The 26,022-nt window shown below is 42.0% G+C and overlaps 2 protein-coding genes across 6 annotated transcripts in view; one reads left to right on the top strand and one right to left on the bottom strand.

Annotated features, from left to right (window-relative positions):
- Positions 1-466: 466 nt before the first annotated feature.
- Positions 467-15,959, top strand: LOC112075812 (protein regulator of cytokinesis 1). Of its 5 annotated transcripts, XM_024142745.2 has the most exons (15): positions 467-661; positions 1,309-1,441; positions 1,539-1,661; positions 1,783-2,016; positions 2,192-2,362; positions 2,482-2,631; positions 2,937-3,087; positions 3,171-3,307; positions 7,731-7,826; positions 10,625-10,777; positions 11,236-11,337; positions 11,677-11,778; positions 13,713-13,817; positions 15,190-15,258; positions 15,722-15,959. In XM_024142745.2, the coding sequence occupies exons 1-14, from the start codon at positions 645-647 to the stop codon at positions 15,253-15,255; spliced, it is 1,740 nt and encodes a 579-aa protein (XP_023998513.1). In that variant the 5' UTR covers positions 467-644; the 3' UTR covers positions 15,256-15,258; positions 15,722-15,959. The 5 variants fall into 5 exon arrangements, with proteins under 5 accessions (XP_023998513.1, XP_023998515.1, XP_023998514.1 ...); XM_024142747.2 differs by having other exon boundaries at positions 11,689-11,778; positions 15,190-15,959; XM_024142746.2 differs by having other exon boundaries at positions 11,686-11,778; positions 15,190-15,959.
- Positions 15,506-26,022, bottom strand: part of LOC112075813 (5-hydroxytryptamine receptor 4-like) — a 46,826-nt gene continuing 36,309 nt past the window's right edge. Inside the window, exon 5 of the mRNA XM_024142749.2 lies at positions 15,506-17,167. Coding sequence (XP_023998517.1) covers positions 17,110-17,167 — 58 coding nt within the window. The 3' untranslated portion in view covers positions 15,506-17,109. The remainder of the gene's footprint in view (positions 17,168-26,022) is intronic.

The following is a 26,022-nucleotide window of genomic DNA, read 5'->3' as shown; positions in this document are numbered from 1 at the left end:
CAATGATTAACTGGCAACATAACAGAATGCAGCATTGGAACAATTCCTCTGTGCTCAGCCATTACAGGCTTACTACCGTTTAGTCATTTCACAATTTGCTGTGTCAGTTTGACAGAAATAATCGTTTACTTTGATCATTGGCATGAATTATGCTGACTTTTCATATTGCAGGTTCAAACATCACTCCAGAGCACTACAGACATTGATTACAATGTGAGCTTTCCTGACTCTTTATTCAACATGATTGAATGCATAGACTAATGTGTATCCATCGAATCAGCAACCTCTACCAACAAATAACATTGATATGGCGTGTGGCGTAATTTTATAAAAGTATTTTGACTTACTTTCTGTAGTACTGAAGTGAAAATGCAATGTAGTCTACTGTCCACTTGATGGCGGCAGAGAGCCTCCTGACCAAAGTGAGAAAATGGGAGTGCCATTGGTGAGTGAATAGCCTATTACAGCGCTTCTTGAACAAGGACATATTTTTTGAATTTTTTGGCACAAGCAGCTGAAAGGGTACTGCTTTCGCACCGCTGTAGTGACAAATGAAACTAGCCAGCCATCTACGTCTTTTTGTATAAATAATTGATATTCTTCAACAGCTACTTATTTTTCCTTTATTGTTGTCAGGGGAAACTATGTCAAGTCGGAGGAGGTAAGTTCAAGTTGACTTGGCTTGCTAAAGCATGCTAACGTTAGTACAGACAGTTAGCACCACAGTTATACAAAATCTTTGGTCGTACCAGTTAACTTAGCTAGTTAAAGTTAGCTGCATCAATGTTTGGTTGATTACAATTAGAAGTTGCTTTCGCAATAGAAATAGCTAATGACATTGCAGCATTGCCCGAGATAGGGGCAATCGCTCTGGATAAGAGCGTCTGCTAAATGACTTAAATAGGGGAAATGTTCAAACCGCTGGTAGCTAGCTAACAGAGGACTAACGCTAAACTTTGATACTAAGGGTATCATAGCCAACTGTGTGTTAGCGCTGGTCCGGGGTGTTATTTTTACATTCACCCCTAGATGGATTTCCACCTTAATATTGACAGGCTTTTACATACTTCTGCTACTCGCCAAAGTAAAGARGTTGCTAGAGTAATGTTTGCTGACGAACCTTTCTCTGCCTGAACCGCCAAACTAGTTATTATGGTCCATCCGTTGTAGTGCAGATCCAACGCATGCGCTTGGACCAGAGCWAYTCTGGCAGTGAACAAAGTGTTCAAAATAACTAGTTATATGTTTGCTGGCTACCTAGCCAGCATAAGTTACCAAATGTGATTGTCTTGTCACTCATCTCTGCAGTGAAGCCCTGGCTTTCTCGCTAGTGACGGGTATAAACCATGCCATGGCCAGGCTGGTGGGCATCTGGGACAGCATAGGCATTATGGAGGAACAGAGGGTGGAGCGAATGGAGACGGTGAAGAAACACATTGAGGTGAGGCTTTAGAAAACAGTATATTCAGATGAACTGCATGTTACTGAATCCTCGTCAAGTAGTTAATTAACCAACTCTATGACACTATTTTCCTAAGGGCCTTTTGAATGACATGATCACTGAGGAGGAAGCCTTGAAGCACCGCATCCGGGCCAATATCATCACTTTTCAAAAACAGCTGGATACCTTGTGCCTGGAAATGTCAATGGATCCAAACAAAGTAAGTGGTACTTTAAGGCTTTTTATAATCAACCTCAACAACATTGTTTGCTGCTTCCTTTCCTTGACTCCTTCCCTTCCTTTGTACTAACCTCCTGGTCTCCAACTTGTCCACCTGTCAGATGGAGGAGGGCCTGACAGTCCTCCAGATTGAGAAGAACCTGCGTCTGCGTGTGGAGGTTCTGACCAAGGAGAAGGTGGAGCGTTTGAAGGAGCTACACGGACTGCAGCAGGAGGATAAGGAACTGTGTGTGGAGCTGTYRGTCACCCCCTATTACATCCCCACTGGCAGCATGCCATCTCGCACGCAGCTACAGGAGCTCCGGGAGCACATCCAGACCCTCAGCGAGGAAAAGGTACTGTAATGGCTGCAGGCCATGTTGAAGATTTGGGTTTAGTGTGAATGTCATGTTGAACTTCCTATTGTCTTTAAAAAGCAACATTATTATTCAAAACTGTACATTTGTCATAACTGCTCATTACTCGTATTTTGGAGAAAAAAATCTAAACTCTTGTCACTCCATCCTGTAGAAGAGTCGTGCAAAGGTGTTCTCAGGTCTGCGTGAGGACATCAGGAAGCTGATGGAGGAGATGGGTCATGAACCAGAGACTAGCCTGGAGAAAGAGTCTGTGGGCCACGACGAGGATATATTCCTGCTCACTCATGAAAATATCAAAGCCCTCAAACTGCTGCTCTCCCAGGTACTGAAAATAATCTAGCCGCTCTACTAATGATTACTTAAATATTATATTGTAGTCTTTTATTGTATCTGATGTGACCTCTAGGTCTGGGCCAATAGTATTTGTGTCCTTTTGTGTAGATGGAGGTCAAGAAGGAATCACTGACAAATACTCTAGCTGAGCTGAAAGAACAATCCATGTGCCTGTGGAATCGTCTGGATGCGCTGGAGCAAGACTGCAATGTGTTCCAAGAGAGTGTGCAGGGTACCCTCTCTGACCAAATCACACAGGTTGGAACTCTCTCCTCCTTCACCACTGTGTTGGACAACGCTTCACATGCATACCACACACCACTGTTCAAAACAGTAAACCTTACACTATGACTACAATGTTGCCCCGGACTTAGCTAACAAGGGAACAGAACAGAGATGGTGCTAGTACCCCACAGTGTTGAGACGACAGTCCTTACCCGGGTAATGTTCATTGGGGACCACTGAGGGAAAACGTGTTTCTTATAGTACCTCCTCGTATCACTGTTTCTGAGCGTTGTTTTCCTTTTTCTTCATACTTAACCTGAACATGTTGTCCGGTCCAGTGGCAGGGGGAGGTGGACCGTCTGACAGACCTGCAGAAGACCAAGCTGGAGGATGTGATTGAAAAGGTCAGACAGGAACTAGTGACCTTCTGGGACAAGTGCAACCTGGGCCCTGAGCAGAGGGAACCCTTCAATGCCCACTTCTGTGACAGTGAGTAGAACAACACTATGAAATCTCACTCTCACAGACAAAATACACATACATACTGATCGAACCAATCTGTTTTTCCCTAGATAACTTCACAGAGGAGTTGTTGGCGCTGCATGATGCTGCGCTATTGAAGGTGAAGAAATATTACGACCAGGTAAAGCCCTTACTGGAGGCCCTGCAGAGATGGGAGAAGTACTGGGCCCTCTTTCAGGACTTTGAGGTACTGCTGGTATTTGCGGTCAAGCTATGTTTGTGAATGAAATTGCAACATTTTGTAAAATTGTGCACTACTTGGTGCATGTCATCTAGGACTGTCCGCAACAACAAAAGATCTTGACTTCTTTCGACCAATCGATTGGTTTAAATTTAAAAAGGTGTATTTTTCCCTATATAGAAATCAACTAGCCTATATGTAGGCTAATGAGCTTGTCTTATGTTTTAAGCACAGTGATGAAATAATTAAGACACAAATGACTCGAGGGAGCCAGAGATAGCGATAGCCTACCCTCCTCCCCTTGCTGCTGGCTTTCTGCAGTTAAGCTCCTGAAGTTGCTGGTAATAGCCTGTAGACATAAAATAGCCTACATAAAGCTAACAAYTAAAATGTAGAAGCCTGCKGATAGAAAATATCTTGACTAAAAATAAATATCCTATAAATAACATTGGCTATGCATGGTTTGTCTGCAAGGAACATTGTATCAACTTGGTCCGGCCTGAAGCTCYCGCTAGCAAACTTGCAATATTGAATAAAATATTGTGGGCCCTCAGTTTCCCACACCAATTAGCTCCAGACAGACACGGCTGTGGACGCACAGTTGTAGACAATTTGCGCAAGGGATGAGAAGTAATCAGGTAGACCTATTTTACAACGTTTCCACCGGATCACAGCACAAGTGGTTATTGAAAGAGCTGGAAAAATTTTCAAATAGGCTAAGTTGAGGAGCTATTGTCTTTCTCAATGGATGTAAAAACAAACTTTGTTTACTTGCTGTTTGAGTTGAAGAAAAAATGACCTAGAAGTTCTTACTGACTTTATTGTCCCCATGGGGAAATGTTGTTGCAGTGTCATTTACATGTTTTAAAGTGGCGTTTAAATACTAAACAAAATTGACAATACAACTTTCATAACAGTTACATACCAATAAAAAAAATGTTTTTTAAAGACTAGCCTGCTGGCCTTACTGAGTCTATAGGAACATTAGCCCGAGCTATTTAGGAGGGATATCACCTGGCACAAATGATTGTCTGGTTCTGTTTTTCCTGCTGAGGGGTGCCCTATACCTGTGCCCAGAGGGGAGTAGTTCAAAGTCCGGGTACAGGGGGTGGCTTGGGTCTAAAATGATTTTGTGAGCCTTGCGGAGGGCCCTGACCTTAAAGATCTCATCCAGGCCTGTCTTTTTGACTCCAAGTACCTTGCTTGCTGTGGGGATAATCCTTCTCAGCATATTTCTCTGGCTGACAGTGGCATTGCCAAACCAACAAACAATAACAAGTTCCACAGTGGTGGTGAGTTAAGACAATCAGAAATACTATCAGATCCCCAAATGGGCACGTTTTATAGGCCTACATTTGCACGCAGGCCAGGTAGCCTAGGCCTATTTCTCTGCATAATCCGGTGTCCGTCCTCAGTTAACATTGATAGGAGAGCTACAAACAAAAGACAATTAATAAATTGACAACTCGTTAGTGGTATGAACTAAAKCAAAACTTGTTCCTCATAAGCGTAGCCTAGATTGTGTGGTCCTTAAACAACGTGTCCACTCCGACAATGAGAAAGGTAAAAGACAGTAATAATAATATATTGATTGCATTAATAGAAATTAAACAAATGTTGTAGATTAGAATGCTAAATGTACTACTGGTGATACTACCGCAATGGACTAGTCCACTGAGACTGGCGTGAATCAGACGGTGTCTCGTGTACCATATGTATTTTATTTATTTTTTTGTACAAAAATGATATATACACTACCGTTCAAAAGTTTGGGGTCACTTAGAAATGTTCTTGTTTTTGAAAGAAAATGCCCATTAAAATAACATCAAATTGATCCGAAATACAGTGTAGACATGGTTAATGATGTAAATGACTATTGTAGTTGGAAACTGCATTTTTTTAATATATTTTTTTAATGGAATATCTACATAGGCGTACGGAGGCCCATTATCAGCAACCGTCACTCCTGTGTTCCAATGGCACGTTGTGTTAGCTAATTGAAGTTTATCATTTTAAAATGGCTAATTGATCATTAGAAAACCATTTAGCATTTATGTTAGCACAGCTGAAAACTGTTGTATTGATTTAAACTAGTTGAGTATCTGGAGCATCAGCATTTGTGGGTTTGATTACAGGCTCAAAATGGCCAGAAACAAAGTGCCTTCTTCTGAAACTCGTCAGTCTATTCTTGTTCTGAGAAATGAAGGCTATTCCATGCGAGAAATTGCCAAGAAACTGAAGATCTCGTATASCGCTGTGTACTACTCCCTTCACAGAACAGCGTAAACTGGCTCTAACCAGAATAGAAAGAGGAGTGGTAGGCCCCGGTGCACAACTGAGCAATAAGGCAAGTATGTTAGTGTCTAGTTTGAGAAACAGACACCTCACAAGTCCTCACGGGCAGCTTCATTAAATAGTACTTGCAAAACACCAGTCTCAACGTCAACAGTGAAGAGGTGACTCCGGGATGCTGGCCTTCTAGGCAGAGTTGCAAAGAAAAAGCCATATCTCAGACTGGCCAATAAAAAGGTTAAGATGGGCAAAAGAACAGACACGGGACAGAGGAAGATTGGGGGTAAAAAGTGTTATGGACAGACTAATCTAAGTTTTAGGTGTTCGGATCACAAAGAAGAACATTCGTCAGATGCAGAAAAGATGCTGGAGGAGTGCTTGACGCCATCTGTCAAGCATGGTGGAGGCAATGTGATGGTCTGGGGGTGCTTTGGTGGTGGTAAAGTGGGAGATTTGTACAAGGTTAAAGGGATCTTGAAGAAGGAAGGCTGTCACTCCATTTTGCAATGCCATGCCATACTCAGTGGACAGTGCTTAATTGGAGCCAATTTCCTCCTCCTACAGGACAATGATTCAAAGCACAGCTCCAAACGTTACAATAACTATTTAGGGAAGAAGCAGTCAGCTGGTATTCTGTCTATAATGGAGTGGACAGCATTGTCACCGGATCTCAACCCTATTTTGTTGTTGTGGAAGCAGCTTGACCGGGTACATAAGAAGTGCCCATCAAGCCAATCCAACTTGTAGGAGGTGCTTCAGGAAGCATGGGGTGAAATCTCTTCAGATTACCTCAACAAATTGACAACTAGAATGCCAAAGGTCTGCAAGGCTGTAATTGCTGCAAATGGAGGATTCTTTGATGAAAGCAAAGTTTGTAGGAGACTATTGTTATTTAAATTAAAAATCATTATTTATAGCCTTGTCAATGTCTTGACTATATTTCTTATTCATTTTGCAACTCATTACATGTATGTTTTCATGGAAAACAAGGACATTTCTAAGTGACCCCAAACTTTTGAATGGTTTTATGTACACACACACACACAGTGCATTCGGAAAGTATTCAGACCCCTTCTCCTTTTCCACATTTGTTTTGCATTGCAGTCTTATTCTAAAATTGATTAAATAATAATTTTTCCTCATCAATCCACACAATACCCCAAAATGACAAAGCAAAAACAGGTTGTTAAAATTTTGGGCAAATGTATTACAAATAAAAAAAGATGCCTTATTTACCTAAGTATTCAGATGCTTTATGATACTCGACAAACACCTGTCTATATAACACCTGACAGGGGGAAAACCAAGCCATGAGGTCGAAGGAATTGTCCATAGAGCTCTGAGACAGGATTGTGTGGAGGCACCGATCTGTGGGAAGGGTGGCAAAACATTTCTGCAGCATTGAAGGTCCCCAAGAATACAGTGGCCTCCGTCATTCTTAAATGGAAGAAGTTTGGAACCACCAAGACTCTACTTATAGCTGGCTACCTCCAGACTTGAACCCGATCGAACATCTCTGGAGAGACCTGAAAATAACTTTTGCGACGCTCCCAATCCAACCTGATAGAGTTGGAGAGGATCTGCAGAGGAGAAACTCCCCAAATACAGGTGTCCCAAGCTTGTAGCGTCATAAAGAAGACTTAAGGCTGTAATTGCTGCCAAAGCTGCTTCAACAGTACTTTCAGTTTTGCATTTTTAATAKATTTGCAAACATTTCAACAAAAAWRWTTTTTTTTTGCTTTGATATTGTGTGTAGATTGAAGAGAAATTATTTAATACATTTTAGATTAAGGCTATAACGTAAGAAGCTGTAGAAAGGGGGGTCTGAATACTTTCCCGAATACACTGAATATTTTGTTTTTGTTTCCAGCAAATCCTAAACAGATTACATTAGGGCTGACCCCATGTAGTTGACTGGTTGATGGTCAACCAATAGCCTATCAACCAGTTGACTAAATGGGGTCAGCCCTAATGTGATCTGTTTTAGATTTGCTGCATCAACAACAAAAAATCGACCGTAGATACTAGACAACAATCTGCTCATTTTCTGATACAAGTTCAGTGTGTTGCTAATTTTGTTATTCTATATAATTTGACAAGAAAATGTATAATCTATTACTGAAACTTCCCTTTGCAGAAAAAGGCCAATGATCCAAACCGTTTCTCCAACAGAGGAGGAGCCCTTCTTAAAGAGGCCAAAGAGAAGGTCAAAGTTCAAAAGATGCTGCCAAAGGTAAGACTTCATTTGATTTAAGTCATGTCCTTCTATAAATTTGTATGGCGGTTGGCTTTACAGTCTGAAGGAAAGGCAAATACCTTTCATTCATCTCTGACAATTACCTGCTTAAAATCTGTAAGTTGTAGAAATTATAGTCTTTACATTTTTACATATAAAATATGTTTATGAAAAGTGACAGACATGGTTGATGATGGTAATCAAACAAACTCCTGCTAAATTAAGGCACTTTGCAGTCCAGCGTTAAATCACCACAGCTTCTATTCACAACCGCTCACTGGAGCATCCAAAGATCGGTTCAAGGTCATTCTCATATGCTGCTTATATGGTGGTGTCCTTGAAGTTGTAGTCTGGTGTAAAATGCCAATGACGTATACAGTGCATTTAGAAATTCCATCATTCTTAAATGGAAGAAGTTTGGAACCACCAAGACTCTTCCTAGAGCTGGCCGCCCGGCCAAACTGAGCAATCGGTGGAGAAGGGCCTTGGTCTGGGAGACCAAGAACCCGATTCTCACGCTGACACATCTCCTGAGTTCCTCAGGCGGTGGGAAAATCTTCCAGAAGGACAACTATCTCTGCAGCACCCCACTAATCAGGCCTTTATGGTAGAGTGGCCAGACGGATGCCACTCCTCAGTAAAAAGCATATGACAGCCCGCTTGGAGTTTGCCAAAAGGCACCTATAGGACTCTCAGACCATGAGAAACCAGATTCTCTGTTCTGATGAAACCAAGATTGAACTTTTTGGCCAGTATGCCAAGCGTCGCGTCTGGAGGAAGCCTGGCACCATCCCTATGGTGAAGCATGGTGGTGGCAGCATCATGCTGTGGGGATGTTTTTCAGCGGCAGTGACTGGGGGACTAGTCAGGATCAAGGGAAAGATGAACGGAGCGAAGTACGGAGAGATCCTTGATGAAAACCTGCTCCAGAGCACTCAGGACCTCAGTCTGGGGTGAAGGTTTACCTTCCAACAGGACAATGACCCTAAGCACACAGCCAAGGCAATGAGCGAGTGGCTTCGGAACAAGTCTCTGAATGTCCTTGAGCGGCCCAGCCAGAGCCCGGACTTGAACCCGATCAAACATCTCTGGAGAGACCTGAAAAAAAACTGTGCAGCAACACTCCCCATCCAACCTGACAGAGCCTGAGAGGATCTGCAGAGAAGAATGGGAGAAACTCCCCAAATACAGGTGTGCCAAGCTTGTAGTGTCATATCCAAGAAGACTCGAGGCTGTAATCGCTGCCAAAGGTGCTTCAACAAAGTACTGATTAAAGGGTCTGTATACTTATGTAAATGTGCAATTTCAGTTTTGTATTTAAGACATTTGCAAATAATGTTTTGTCATTATGGGTGGTGATGCAACGATATGACATTTTTGGCCGATAGCGATATCCGATATTTTCCTTGCTAAAAAAACACGATATCGATATTTAAAATTTTAGCGGCCTTTTAAAGCATTCTAGCACAGTTAAGTAGTTAACACACACACATGGACGCAGCGGTCTAAGGCACGGCATCTCATTGCAGGAGGCGTCACTACAGTCCCTGTTTTGAATCCAGGCTGTATCACATCTGGCCGTGATTGGGAGTCCCATAGGGCTGCGCACAATTGTACATACAGTGGGGAGAACAAGTATTTGATACACTGCCGATTTTGCAGGTTATCCTACTTACAAAGCATGTAGAGGTCTGTAATTTTTATCATATGTACACTTCAACTGTGAGAGACGGAATCTAAAACAAAAATCCAGAAAATCACATTGTATGATTTTTTAGTAATGAATTTGCATTTTATTGCATGACATAAGTATTTGATCACCTACCAACCAGTAAGAATTCTGGCTCTCACAGACCTGTTAGTTTTCCTTTAAGAAGCCCTCCTGTTCTCCACTCATTACCTGTATTAACTGCACCTGTTTGAACTCGTTACCTGTATAAAAGACACCTGTCCACACACTCAATCAAACAGACTCCAACCTCTCCACAATGGCGTTGTAAACACATCGTTCGTGGCCGGTGTTTGCTAGTTTGCAGACTTTTGTACAGCTTTGACAGTGCTACTGTATCTTTTTTGACATGCAAAGACCCAAACGGCATTCCATAGTATGTATGTCTTGACGTTAATAGCAGTGACACTATTACTGTGTAACTCCGATAGGGCAACATCTGAAAAATAGCGCACTTGGTAGTGTGTACCGGTGCTCGACCAGTTGGCGAAAGCCAATATCACTCACGACAGAAAACGGTTGATTATCAAGGGCAATGAATTCCATAATCTTGGATTTTGCCTTTTGATTTGTCTCGCTAAAGTTTTCTTACTCTTTCAAATGACTGTTCGACTTGTTGACTGCTCGAGCCACACCTCAGACATTGTGGGCTAGGTTGTGAATGCTGTGTTGCACGTGTAGCGCCAGATTTTACGTGGCATGATTACGGCATTTACCTACGTTATATAGGTATGCACGTCAGCTTGGACATCGGTTTTGCTCATCAGCGTTAAACTAGACATCAGCCGATACCGATGGTGGCATTTTTAGCTAATATTGTCCGATTCCGATATGTTCACCGATATATCGTGCATCCCTAATTATGGGGTATTGTGTGTAGATTTTATGAGGGGAAAAAACTATTTAATCCATTTTAGAATACAGCTGTAGCGTAAATAAAATAAGGAAAAGGTCAAGGGGTCTGAATACTTTCCAAATGCACTGTAAATGCCAGTGAGAGGTGTGTGTAAAGGCTTTTTACAAAGGAAAAGTGACGTTGTTTCTCCCTGTTATGTGATGTGACCAGTTGGAGGAAGAGCTGAAGAAGGGGGTTGAAGCCTGGGAGAAGGACCAGGGTTCTGCCTTCCTGGTTCAGGGCCGGAGAGTCATGACCTACATCTCCAGCCAATGGGAGGAGTACAAGCAGCAGAGGGACAAGGAGAAAAGTGAACGTGCCGCCGTAAGTCCAGCCCCTCCTAATTCTCACCCATAGATTACCACAGTATGAGTCATAATCCCCATAAACCCTAGCAGTCAAACAGGGAATTGGTTCCAATTGTTTTTCCACCATGCATTTTTCCCATAGGGGATTTGAAAAACACTTAAATGAAGGGCTGTGTTTCGTCTAGACTTACTCTGGCATAATGTTTTGATACCTGTGTAAATCTCTCTTACAAGGTGACTGTTTTTCATCACAAACTATCGTAAAGCCATATCTCTGTTCCCATGTGCAAAAGAACAATTCTAAAACTTGCTGTGTTGAACTTAGATTAAAATAGACTTCTACAGAGTATTGTGGTCAACATGTGTAACTGCCGAATGGCAATGCTGAGAAATGGGGATATGACCATTCTGGGGAACTGATTGTTTGTTACTGACTGGTCTGTGACTGAGGCTTTGTTTGTCTCTGTGTTMAAGTTGCAGACATCAAAGAAGGGGGAGATGACGACTCCATTCAAAACTCCCACTAAGAGGGCCCATGGAGGGATAAACGGCCCCACCCCCAACAAGATCAGAAAGGTACTAGGGCTGGGAATTGCCAGGGTCCGGACAAGCTACGAAGGAAAAATACTGTAGTTTTGGTACAGGGACAGCTGACTAGCACAAACATAATATTGCGATTTTGTAAAAAAAAAAAAAAATCCAGATATGTAGCTGTAGAAGGTACAGTAACTAGCACTTACAGTGGTCCTTATGAGACTAGTTCACTGGCCTCCGAAACCAACTCGACACTTTATTATTGTGGTAACACTTATTTTGATATAATTGCGTAATGTAAGAATCTCTCATTAAGTACCTTACATAGGTGGAACATTTAAGAAATGTGTCACTAGTCTTACATGACCTTGACCCACATAGCCCTTTCAGAAGACTCCTAGCCAGCTTACCAGGGTGCGGTCATCCAGCACCTTCATACGTGTGCCCAGCAGCAAGCCTCCTCTCTCCCAGGTTCAGATGCAGGTACACACCCAGCATTCACTCCAAACTGTGGACCATCATTGGTTCTTGTGCATGCACACTTATATCCAACTTGGATAGTGAACATCTTCCATTTATATAGCGCGATGACTATTAAGACAACCACTAGGTGATTGCTGTTATAGAGTTTTGCCTATTCGAGCAGTAAGCCACTTTCCAGTCTACCTAGCTTGTGAAAGACACAGTATTGACAGCGAAATCAAAACTTGTCTTTAGAATCTAATCTCTTTCCAAGTTATTAWTTCTATTAAAGAGATGTAGAAATACACTGCTCAAAAAAATTAAGGGAACACTTAAACAACACAATGTAACTCCAAGTCAATCACACTTCTGTGAAATCAAACTGTCCACTTAGGAAGCAACACTGATTGACAATAAATTTCACATGCTGTTGTGCAAATGGAATAGACAACAGGTGGAAATTATAGGCAATTAGCAAGACACCCCCAATAAAGGAGTGGTTCTGCAGGTGGTGACCACAGACCACTTCTCAGTTCCTATGCTTCCTGGCTGATGTTTTGGTCACTTTTGAATGCTGGCGGTGCTTTCACTCTAGTGGTAGCATGAGACGGAGTCTACAACCCACACAAGTGGCTCAGGTAGTGCAGCTCATCCAGGATGGCACATCAATGCGAGCTGTGGCAAGAAGGTTTGCTGTGTCTGTCAGCGTAGTGTCCAGAGCATGGAGGCGCTACCAGGAGACAGGCCAGTACACCAGGAGACGTGGAGGAGGCCGTAGGAGGGCAACAACCCAGCAGCAGGACCGCTACCTCCGCCTTTGTGCGAGGAGGAGCAGGTGGAGCACTGCCAGAGCCCTGCAAAATGACCTCCAGCAGGCCACAAATGTGCATGTGTCTGCTCAGACGGTCAGAAACAGACTCCATGAGGGCCCGATGTCCACAGGTGGGGATTGTGCTTACAGCCCAACACCGTGCAGGACGTTTGGCATTTGCCAGAGAACAGCAAGATTGGCAAATTCGCCACTGGCGCCCTGTGCTCTAAACAGATGAAAGCAGGTTCACACTGAGCACGTGACAGACGTGACAGAGTCTGGAGACGCCGTGGAGAACGTTCTGCTGCCTGCAACATCCCCCAGCATGACCGGTTTGGCGGTAGGTCAGTCATGGTGTGGGGTGGCATTTCTCTGGGGGGGCCGCACAGCCCTCCATGTGCTCGCCAGAGGTAGCCTGACTGCCATTAGGTACCGAGATGAGATCCTCAGACCCCTTGTGAGACCATATGCTGGTGCGGTTGGCCCTGGGTTCCTCCTAATGCAAGACAATGCTAGACCTCATGTGTGTCAGCAGTTCCTGCAAGAGGAAGGCATTGATGCTATGGACCGTTCCCCAGACCTGAATCCAATTGAGCACATCTGGGACATCATGTCTCGCTCCATCCACCAACGCCACACCACAGACTGGCCAGGAGTTGGCGGATGCTTTAGTCCAGGTCTGGGAGGAGATCCCTCAGGAGACCATCCGCCACCTCATCAGGAGCATGCCCAGGCGTTGTAGGGAGGTCATACAGGCACGTGGAYGCCACACACACTACTGAGCCTCATTTTGACTTGTTTTAAGGACATTACATCAAAGTTGGATCAGCCTGTAGTGTGGTTTTCCACTTTAATTTTGAGTGTGACTCCAAATCCAGACCTCCATGGGTTGATACATTTGATTTCCATTAATAATTTTTGTGTGATTTTGTTGTCAGCACATTCAACTATGTAAAGAAAAAAGTATTTAATAAGAATATTTCATTCATTCAGATCTAGGATGTGTTATTTTAGTGTTCCCTTTATTTTTTTGAGCAGTGTATAATACTTCAGGTGGATTCGATAGGTAAGCAGAGAAGGTGTGCTGCATGTTCAGTTTGTTGACTCTGCCGTGTTTGTTTGTGTCCACTCATTGGCTGTGCAGAAAATGAGGCCCCTGGAGAGCAGCAGCAGTCAGAGAACGCCCCTGCTTGAGTGCAACAGTACAGAGAGGAAACAACCTGTTGACATCAGCTACTCTGACTTCACTGTGAGACCAGACTTTTAAACTATACTCTGACTTCAAGACCAGCTGTTAATAATTTTTTTACAAATATTTGTGTAGGATTTTTCTCTCAGCTCTATAGTCAACCAATTACATAAATTCAATAAACATGGCACTTTACAAAACAAAAGCAATTCATACATTCTCATAGATCATCATATATTGTTAGTTGTGCCTTTTAAACTATACTCTGACTTCACTGTAAGACTAACTTTTTTAACTAAACTCTACAACCCTCTTGTCTGCAGATACATTTTGCTCTTTTATAAATCACATGTCCTGCAATTCTACACATTTTGTCATGGGGTGGAGAGAAAATATTAGTTTTAAAGCAAATTTCCTGCAATTTATATATTSTTAGACCAGCCTTTTAAACTATACTCGGACTTCACTGTAAGACCATCCTTAAGACTGTGTCACTGTGTACTTCAATAATGAATTTACAGTGCATTCAGAAAGTATTCAGATCCCTTTACTTTTTTCCCACATTTTTATTCGTTACAGCCTTATTCTAAAATTGTCCACCTGTGGTAAATGCAATTGATTTGGAAAAACACCGGTCTGAATAAGGTCCCACAGTTGGCAGTGCATGTCAGAGCAAAAACCAAGCCATGAGATTAAAGGAATTGTCCGTAAAGCTCCGAGACCGGATCGGGGCTTCGGGGCAAGTCTCAAAGTCTAGGCTGGGCCAGTAATCGAGAAGTTGCTGGTTCAAATCCCTGAGCTGACTAGGTGAAATTTGTCGACGTGCCCTTGAGCAAGGCACTCAATCCTAATTGCTCTTGTAAGTCGCTATGGATCAGAGCGTCTGCTAAATGTAAAGTCTCTGAATGTCCTTGAGTGGCCCAGCCAGAGCCCGGACTTGAACCCAATCAACCATCTCTGGAGACACCTGAAAATAGCTGTGCAGCGACACTCCCCATCCAACCTGACAGAGAAGAATGGGAGAAACTGCCCAAATACAGGTGTGCCAAGCTTGTAGCGTCATACCCAAGAAGACTCYAGGCTGTAATTGCTGCCAAAGGTGCTTCAACAAAGTACTGACTAAAGAGTCTGAATACTTCTATAAATGTGATATTTCTGTATTTTTGTTGTAGAATTGCACAAATATTGAAACCTGTTTTCTTTGTCATTATGGGGTATTGTGTGTAGATTGATGCGTTGGAACTTTTTTTTAAAATAGATTTTGGAATAAGGCTGTAACGTAACGTGGAAAAAGTCAAGGGGTCTGAATACTTTCCGAATCCACTAAGTTAAATGTTGACCTAAGTTTTTCCTCACTTTCTACTCCAACAGTGCTTTTTTGGGGGGGAGGTTATGATATCAGTTACTGAAATATGTCTTTCATTCCCTCCAGAGTGCGCTGTCCAAAAAGACAAGTGACGCAGTTTTCAATTCCACAGCAAAGGACCCCACATTTTAAGAGGTGCGTGCACAGTTCACTCCTCAGAGGTTGTGTTCTGTCCACTTGGCACTCTTCACCTGGCTATACGGCCAGTGTTTTGTAATGGTCAGTGAGCATTTCAGGTAACGCAAGCTTCAACGGACAAGTCTTTGATGTCTTAGCTCAAATTAGTTGCGTCAATTGGTGTTGCTGTTCGAAATCTAACAAATTCTGCCTTTATGTATAGTAATACTTATTTTATACAACCTGCATGGAAGTGGATTGGTCAAAAGGGACTCTTAGTAGAACTTGCAACGTATTGTAATAGTAAAGGTGTGGATGAAACTGTCATAAAGCCATGTTTACCAGTGATTAATATTCTGCTGTCCGGGGCAGGTATTGCACGAGTTTGATACTTTTTTTTWWAAGGTAGAGCCCCTTAGATGTTAGACATGCAGTACTTTAATATTAATTTTAAATGTTTTACTTTTTAATGAATGACCAGGTAACACCAGAGGAAGCATCCTGTTTTGATACAGACCTTCCAGCAGATCTACATGCTACTCTTTTTTTTTTTTTATATATATATATATATTGCTTTCTTGTAAAGCTACTTCTTATTTGTTTCTTCTGCACGCACACTATCTTGGCAATGTGTTTTGTCTTTGTCCTTATGTCAACATGTGAGTTTTACTGTTTCTTGTATACCTATTAATAAATATGACACCTGTCTTTTACTTACAGTAGTGCATGCATTTTCATACTGGTCCCGCGTGGGATTTGAACTCCACAACCTTGGTGTTGCAAGCAGCATGCTCTATCAACAGAGCTACACGGTGGTGTTTGAACTTTTATCTACAGTATAGCTTAATACACATGAAATGATGGCACGGGAGAGGTTGGCTTTATTCATGATAGGGAATGTTGATTTAGAGCCAAAGTCCTGAGATTGATCCAGACCCTGTAAACGTGAATGAATGATATTCCTCTTCTGCTCCATCAATCCTGGATTGTTTCATTGACCTTGAGTCAAAACACTCCTTTACCGTTGACCGACGAGTGGGATTGTAGAAACCAATTAATTGTCATGGATAATCAAGTTAGTCATTTATGAACAGGGAGAAGAGGYTTTTGGCTGTATACTTGCCTCACTCAAACAATGGCATGATGGTCAAGAACGTCTAAATGCTTTCAAGGCAACACAGTATTACACAATTAAAGCTGTTTGCTATTCAACTGTCTCCATTGAAGCCCATCACGTTGTCTAGGCTGCATGATTACAAATGAAAGGCTAGATTAAACAGACCGCAATGAGTTTGAATAATACCCTGATCCAGTGGGAAAGAATTTGTTTAGACATTCAGAAGCACATTACATTTGGTACACCCCAACAATGCAAAACATATATACCTATACATATATACATGGAATATTTGTCAAAAGATAATGTAATGAAGTTGATTGACATATTTAAACATAATTGTCCTTAACACACAGGTCACTAGCAGGAATGGGAGAGACCCCAGTCCACAAAACTGCTTGGCCAACTGATTACATGGACAATAGCTTTTAACTTCATAGGGACTCTTGGAATGTCATTCCACAGGCACACTGGCTTTTGATCGCTTCCTGTATCTTCATTGTCTGAGTCTTCACTTGGGAGGGGGGGTGCTTGACTGGACAGTCCTTTTTTTTGCATCAAATTCCATAAACCTTGATCTGCTAATTCAATAATCAGACTGCAGTCCTCTCAAGTCCTTCAGCTCAGAATCTCAATGTCGTGACCATACGTCCCCATTAATACCTACTGTATTTCACTTGTTCAACTTGTGTGAGACAAGCACCATTATCTCTCTGGGCTATAGTCCACCCATGGAGTCCTGAGATCCTACCTCATTGGATAAAATCTTTCTGCTGTTCAATGTGGCTTCGGTTGGGAAGGAAGGATAATCTAGGAGGAGGAAATGAAAGCTGTTAGTTACCGTTTATAAGTTGATGAGGGTCAAAGTGAAATACTAATGATATCCAATGGAAAGGTGAATCTGAAAAAACACGACTAATGTAGGTGTAGGGAATTTGTATGCACGTGCTGTTTCTCGTGAGTTATAATACTGTTCTGTTTGTATAGAAAAGTGCACTGTAGGTGGCTTCTAGCAGGCAGGGCAGATACTAGATAGTGTTACACAACCAGGTACACTAACAATAGAATAATTGACACATATTTCATGCCTCAAGACATGGATTCTTAATTACTAAACAAAAATACCCCTCTTAGCCAGTGAGAAAACACGTCATATTTGGAATATTGGATAGATCATGTCTTAGGTGGTTTAATCACATGTAGGGTTAGCTGAGTTATGACTGAGCCCCTCAGGCAGCAATAAGGCTCATAAGAAGTGAAAAATAAGTAGGACTAGTGCTGCTAGGTTCTACTGCTGCCCTGCCTGAGTTCCAGGGAGTCTACTGAAGCCAGTCTCAGGAGGCCAGATTTCAGTTGTCCTCATTATCAGACCACCAAAGCCCTCGATGAGAAACCTGAGGGGGAACAAAACAAACAGCGGTGTTCTCTCAGGAGACCCTTTGCTGTCCAAGTAGAGCTCTGTAAGTACTTATCATACTCAGACAAACAATGTCAGATGCCACCTGGCTTAGCCTGTACAGTATTGGAGGTAATTGTCATGTCAGGCATTGTCAGGATCAACTTGACAACATGAAAATGTCACCAATCAAAGTTTGTCACATGAACATCCATCAGTCACATGGATATCCATCAAACTTGGGAACGTGTTATCACTCCTACACCGATGTATGTTACAAGCAAGAATGACAAATGGCTTATGAATTGTCCATAGACAATATTGTAATTGCTTTAGGTCATATTCACACTGCTGATCTGCCATTAAAGCTGTAAGAATGACAAATGGCTTATGAATTGTCCATAYACAATATTGTYATTGTTTTAGGTCATATTTACACTGCTGATCTGCCATTAAAGCTGTAAGAATGACAAATGGCTTATGAATTGTCCATABACAATATTGTYATTGTTTTAGGTCATATTTACACTGCTGATCTGCCATTAAAGCTGTAAGAATGACAAATGGCTTATGAATTGTCCATAAACAATATTGTGATTGTTTTAGGTCATATTTACACTGCTGATCTGCCATTAAAGCTGTAATAATGCCACTGTAATTACTCATTTGTTGTAGTTCTGAAAGTCGCACTCACGAGCCAAAAGGGGTCCCAGAAAATTGCGTACTATGCCACGAATGTGCAGATTTGTGCACTACGTCATTGCTCTCGCTCTCTCTCTGGCGACGGGCTGAAGCTCATTGGTTGAAACTTGAATTTCTAGGGGGCTGGCCCATGTGGTTGGGAAATGCCGCCACACAGCTTCCAAAAAAACCCCAATGGCTTTCAAACTAGGGATTGTGTGGCTAATTGAGGTAAAACAGTACTTATTAGTTCCAGAGTATGTTTTTAATTTACACAGCAACATACCTGTATAAATCTACTGTACCTTCTCTATATTGGTATATTTTGTCAGTATAAAAATGCCTATTCTATACACTTAAATGGAATGAAGGCAATCACAAAAAGACAGTAGCAGAATGATTCTGTACCTATGTCATTGGACTTGTCCACTGCAATTATGTCTCAGAGAGACTTACAGTAGTGAGTGCATACGTTCTCATGATTTTCCTTTTTGTACTGGTCCCCCGTGGTAATCGAACAAAACCCTGGCATTGCAAGCGCCATGCTCTACCAACTGAGCCACACAGGAACACACAAAATATACAAGACATGTTCAATGTTATTTCTAGATTATTTATGTTATGCCCTCTGGAGCCAGCTCAAACCTGAGAGCTGCATGAATGGTATCAGACAGTTATGTGAGACTGACTAAAAACTGAGTGGTCCTCTGTAGCTTAGTTGGTAGGGCATGGCTCTTGCCATGCCAGGATAGTGGGTTTGATTCATGGGGCCACCTATACACACAAAATGTGTGCATGCTTGATTATATATATATATATGTAGGATCTTAATTTCACCCTGTTTGCTACAGCAGGAAAATAATCCTGCAGCAACAGGACATTTGGAATATAATTAATGAACATTTTTGTAGGGGTTGATTAAAAAAATGGTAAGGGGAAATCAAGTCTGAAATTTCAAAGTGGAAATTACAAACTTCAGAAGCCTTTTTAAACCCCATATACTCTACACGTTTTACAATTCGCATTGCAGGAAAGTTATCCTGTAACAGTGATCAAATTAAGATCCTGCACATGTAGGTCGATTTGGATAAAAGTGTCTGCTTAAAGGCATATATTGAAACAATTTGAATGCCAATTATACATTTCTAGAGCAGCACACTTGTATGGTTCCATTCGCCAACAGACAGTTATGATTTATCTTGAGATGTTTATGCTTAAAAAACTAAAATCGCTCTCCATAATGGCCATTCTCACGTTTGACCAAAATGGGTTCTATGGTCCCCCTCGTAACCCCTGAATTGTATTTCATATAATTGAAACACATTGGTGGTGTCACCCTATCACACTAAGCAGTAGATCAGACTGATATCTTTGATTGTAGTGCAAACTCTTGAGAACGAGAAGAAAGGGGGGTGTCCACATTTTTGATAACTGGGAAACCTCCAGCATGTACAGTTTTGAAAGAACATGTGCCAAAATAAACCCACACTTGGTCATGGACTCAACATAAACATGTCAAAAGAAGCACCATAACTAAATACCATGCAGTACATGTCCAATTTGACCGAAATCTTCCAAAATCTATTAAACGGTATACAAGTCCTCGAAAGAGAATGTGTAGTTAACTTGGGGCGGCAGGTAGCCTGGCATTCCCTGATCAAATCCCGAGCTGACAAGGTAAAAAAATGTCGCTCTGCCTCTGAGCAAGTCAGTTAACCCACTGTTCCCTGGGCGCTGAAGATGGCGGTTAAGGCAGCCGCCCGCACCTCTCTGATTCAGAGGGGTTGGGTTAAATGCGGAAGACACATTTRAGTTTAAGGCATTCAGTTGTACAACTGACTAGGTATCCCCCTTTCCAATAAGTAAGCTGATCCAGTTTATTAGTTTAGATCTTTCTCACTTAAAGAGATTCTCCAGTACTTTTGCATACTTTTAGCCAGGAGTTAAAGTAGTGCTCACGAGCCAAAAGTGGTCCCCGAAAATTGTGTACTACTTCACATATGTGCAGATTCTCTCGCTCTGCTGTGTGTGCATCTTGCTAGCTTTCACTCAAATGGCAAGGGGCTCATTGGTTGGATCTCAAATTGCTAGTGGGCTAGCCCACGTGGAGTAAATGGCGCTTTTCAAACTAGATTAAATACTTATTTTTAAACCTTGAGACAATTGAGACATGTATTGTGTATGTGTGCCACTGAGAGGGTGAATGGGAAAGAAAAAATATTTAAGTGCTTTTGAACGGGGTATGGTAGTGCCAGGCGCACTGGTTTTAGTGTCAAGAACTGCAACGCTGCTGGGTTTTTAACACTCAACAGTTTCCCATGTGTATAAAGAAATGGTCCACAACCCAAAGGACATCCAGCCAACTTGACACAACTGTGGGAAGCATTGGAGTCAACATGGGCTAGCATCCCTGTGGAAAGCTTTCGACACCTTGTAGAGTACATGCACTGACGAATTGAGGCTGTTCTGAGGGCAAAAGGGGGTGTGCAACTCAATGTTAGGAAGGGGTTCCTAATGTTTGGTATACTCAGTGTACATTGTGTGTGGCTAAATTCACTGACTTCCTTGTCTTTGAATGTAACTTAAGCCCTGTTTATACCTGGTGCTAACATGGGTCCTTTGTCCTGATCTTGTCTACATTCTGATTGTGTCCACATTTCCAGAAATGTGTCTACACATAATATTAAAATGTGTCTGTTATCCATCCACTGTGTCTGCATTGTGACCACATTTCCTGGACCCTTCCTATATGCAAATTATTTCACATATATTCTTTCAAAATAATGTGCATTTATTTATTGTAAGACATATTGATTTGATCAGTTAAGGGTGCCAACTGTCAATGACACTACCACACCCATTCCACTGCTAAGCAACAGAATGTTGCTCTGACTATGATTCAACCTTCACTATCAGCCATATCATGGAGATGGAGAAATATCCATAATATCCATCATAGCATGATCACACTTCACACATGTCCTCCACATACTGTAGAACTCAGTTGTGATTACAGCAACATTAGAGAAGATTGTGGGAACAGTATTTCCGGTACAGTCCAGGGCCCAGATTCATAAAACCTTCTTAAGTAGAAATGTCTTCTTAACTGCAATTTAACCCCCTAACTATAGACTTATGAAGAAAGTTAAGCAAAGTTGGTATTCTTCCAAAACGTTCTTGGAAATGTACTTGCGCTATGTCTTATGTTTCTCCTTAAGCAAACATTTAAGAAGAAATGTGATTCTTGAAAATAAAGTTTTGGGATTTGTTCTTAATTTCCAGATAGTTTAACCCTTGTCTTAAATGCAGGGCAGTGAGAATAAGCTCATGAAAGCAATTGAACATGTTTAATTCACTCACAAAGTTAATCTGAAAGTTTCAGTGTTGATTTTTAAAAACCCAAGAACATGTTTTAGAACAGTAATCTCTGTAGGAAATATGCTAACATGATTGCCATTGCTAGCTAGATAGCCAGATAAATCGGTTGACTAGCAACAAACTTCKTAAGAAGATTCGTATGAACATATTTGAGAAGTTCGTAAGAAAATGATTAAATCTTAAGATATTATTGAGAAATTGCACATACAAAATTTGTTATGAACTTATTTTTTCTTCTTAAGAAGCTTCTTACGTTTTCGAGTAACAAGTGTTTTGTGAATCTGGGCCCAGATGTTTATTATCCACTATCCTCCGTGGCAACTTCAACATGTCTCTGACGTGGATTAAACCTGAAGCTTAAATCTGATACACATGAGGTCTACATCAACGCGACCATTTGAACATGTTCATGGGAAGGTTTTATTGACTAGTTTGCTGTTTAATTTCATCTTGATTCCTCGGGCGCTGGTCCACATGGTTGTTCTTGCCAACATATAATGTGATCAGTCTTAAAGTATAAACTCTGAAACCTGGAGGACTCTGGGTGGAAATCAAACCCAAACACTGGACCTGAGACATGTACTAGGCAGACATGAGGAGCCATGGAGATCACATGTTGATTGGCTTAATAATAATAATGTTTTTCTTCTGACATGACATCAAAGAATGTTGAAATTGCGCTACAGTATATGATACAAACCACTTCTACCTTATTTCACAGGGGTCAGAAAACAGAACCTGGCATGAGTCCCTTGGGTACTCGAGTATGCTGAATGTCTTACTGCCAAAACATGCTACGAAGGATTTGTTCTGCCTCTAAAAACAAATAAATTGCATTTTTTAAACTCTATCAAATGCCAAAGTCCCAGATAGTTACAAATGTAGTACAACCAAAGCCCATCTCTGGTGCAACTTGTCAGGGAATATTTGTACAAATGTAGTACAACCAAAGCCCATCTCTGGTGCAACTTGTCAGGGAATAGCAGCAGGCAATATTTGTACAAATGTAGAGCCATGGTACATTTAACAACTGTTTATTCCCAGACCAAAAAAGAACAGAACAAAATATGTTTTTCTTTTTTACCTTTATTCAACTAGGCAAGTCAGTTAAGAACAAATTCTTATTTAGCCTACACCAGCCAAACCTGGACCAATTGTGTGCCACCCTATGGGACTCCCAATCACAGCCAGTTGTGATACCGCCTGGATGTGTCACTACAGGGTGTCTGTAGTGACACATCTAGCACTTAGATGCAGTACCTTTAGACCGCTGTACCACTCGGGAGCCCAGGTACCCCAAAGGAAATTAAAATACCAACTTTCCAATCACCAGACCATTTTTCTGGGCTTTATGCCACCGGTACAGTAGGTATGTTTACGTGCCCCCCAACCGATTGTATTTTTTTGTTTGTTTATCTGTGTTGTTTTAAAATATTTATTTTACTCATTTTGTACATAATGTTGCCGCTACCGTCTCTTATGACCGAAAATAACTTCTAGACATTAGGACTGCGATTACTCACCACAGACTAGCAGAATCCTTATTCTTCTTTCACGACTCTGACGAGCCCGAGGCGGAGGATATACGCTTCCTCGGGAACAGGCCCCGACAACCGTGATCTGCGTGAAGATGAGGCGGAGAAAGAGAGGCCAGAGAGCGGGCCGCCTTCTGAGAACTCAAAGGCAATCGAATAAACCCCCACTTCGCTCAATTCTGCTAGCAAACGTGCAATCTTTGGACAATAAAATAGATTAGTTACGGGGAAGATTAAACTACGAACAGGACATTAAAAACTGTTACATCTTATGCTTCACGGAGTCGTGGCTGAATGACGACAATATCAACATACAGCTGGCTGGTTATACGATGTACCGGCAGGATAGAACAGCGGTGTCTGGTAAGACAAGGGGCGGCGGATTATGTATTTTTGTAAATAACAGCTGGTGCACTATATCTAAGGAAGTCTCGAGCTATTGCTCGCCTGAGGTTGAGTATCTCATGATAAGCTGTAGACCACACTACCTACTGAGAGTGTTCTCATATGTATTCTTCGTAGTTGTTTACATACCACACACAGAGATGGATACAAAGCTCTCCCTCACCCTCCTTTTGGCAAATCTGACCATAATTCTATCCTCCTGATTTGTGCTTACAAGCAAAATTAAAGCAGGAAGCACCAGTGACGAGATCAATAAAAAAAGTTGTCAGATGAAGCTACAGGACTGTTTTGCTAGCACAGACTGGAATATGTTCCGGGATTCCTCCAATGGCATTGCGGAGTAGACCACATCTGTCATCGGCTTTATCAATAAGTGCATCGATGACGTCGTCCCCACAGTGACCATACGTATATACCCCAACCAGAAGCCATGGATTACAGGCAGCATCCACACTGAGCTAAAGGCTAGAGCTGCCACTTTCATGGAGCGGGACTCTAACCCGGAAGCTTATAAGAAATCTCGCTATGCCCTCCGACGAACCATCAATCAGGCAAAGCATCAATACAGGACTAAGATCGAGTCGTACTACACCGGCTCTGACGCTCGTCGGATGTGGTAGGGCTTGCAAACCATTACAGACTACAAAGGGAAGCACAGCCGAGAGCTGCCCAGTGACACGAGCCTACCAGATGAGCTAAACTACTTCTATGCTCGCTTCGAGGCAAATAACATTGAAACATGCATGAGAGCACCAGCTGTACCGGAAGACTGTGTGATCATGCTCTCCGCAGCAGATGTGAGTAAGACCTTTAGACAGGTCAACATTCACAAAGCCGCAGGGCCAGACGGATTACCAGGACGTGTACTGCGAGCATGCGCTGACCAACTAGCAAGTGTCTTCACTGACATTTCAACCTCTGCCTGTCCGAGTCTGTAATACCAGCATGTTTCAAGAAAATGCACTACAGAGGGTAGTGCGAACAGCCCAGTAAGATCCCTGGGGCCAAGCTTCCTGCCATCCAGGACCTCTATACCAGGCGGTGTCAGAGGAAGGCCCTAAAAATGGTCAAAGACTCCASCCACCCTAGTCATAGACTGTTCTCTCTGCTACCGCACGGAAAGCGGTACCAGAACACCAAGTCTAGGTCCAAGAGGCTTCTAAACAGCTTCTACCCCCAAGCCATAAGACTCRTGAACATCTACTCAAATGGCTACCCAGACTATTTGCATTGCCCCCCCTCCCCTCTCCACACCACTGCCACTCTCTGTGGTCATCTATGCATAGTCACTTGTAATAACTCTACCTACATGTACATACTACCTCAACTAACCGGTGCCCCCGCACATTGACTCTGTACCGGCACCCCCCTGTGAATGTTGTTATTTRTTTACTGCTGCTCTTTAATTACTTGTTACTTTTATCTCTTATTCTTATCCGTAATTGTTTGAAACTGCACTGTTGGTTAGGGGCTCGTAAGTAAGCATTTCACTGTAAGGTCTACTACACCTGTTGTAGTCGGCGCATGTGACTAATAAGACTTGATCTGATTTGATTTAGTTCTACAATATACGATGCTGATAGATGAAAACACTGACAACTGAAATTACCATCCGGATCAGGCTCCTCTGATCCCTGATATGTGTTTATTGGATTGAGGCTGAGACACACTGTTACATTTTCCAAAAATGTGGTCCTCAACTCAAAACCTTGATCATAACCAGATGACCACCAGTATGGTCAGAGCAGGACAGGAGTGAGAYGGACTGTGTGAGAGAGAGGGTGGTCTGTCTGAGGAAGTGGACCCTGCTATTGAAGGAGCCTTGCTACAGTCCCTTCAGAGAGTATTCACACTGCTTGACRTTTTCCACATTTACAGCCTGAATTTAAAATGGATTCAATTGAGATGTTTTGTCACTGGCCTACACACAATACCTCATAATGTCAAGGTGGAATCATGTTTTTCAAAATATGTACAAATTAATAAAATATGAAAATGAAACATCTTGAGTCAATAAGTATTCAACCCCTTTGTTACGGCAAGCCTAAACAAGTTCAGGAGAAAACATTTGCTGAACAAGTCACATAATAAGTTGCATGAACTCCCTCTGAGTGAAATAATAGTGTTTAACATGATTTTTGAATGACTACCTCATCTCTGTACCCCACAAAATTATCTGTAAGGTCCCTCAGTTGAGCAGTGAATTTCAACCACAGATTCAACCACAAAGACCAGGGAGTTATTGGTAGAAAAAAGCAGACATTGAATAT

Source organism: Salvelinus sp. IW2-2015, unplaced genomic scaffold, assembly GCF_002910315.2.
Source record: "Salvelinus sp. IW2-2015 unplaced genomic scaffold, ASM291031v2 Un_scaffold3414, whole genome shotgun sequence".
Taxonomy (NCBI): Eukaryota; Metazoa; Chordata; class Actinopteri; order Salmoniformes; family Salmonidae; genus Salvelinus; species Salvelinus sp. IW2-2015.
The sequence above is the reverse complement of the archived record's forward strand: the minus strand, read 5'-3'. Positions and strand labels throughout refer to the sequence as shown.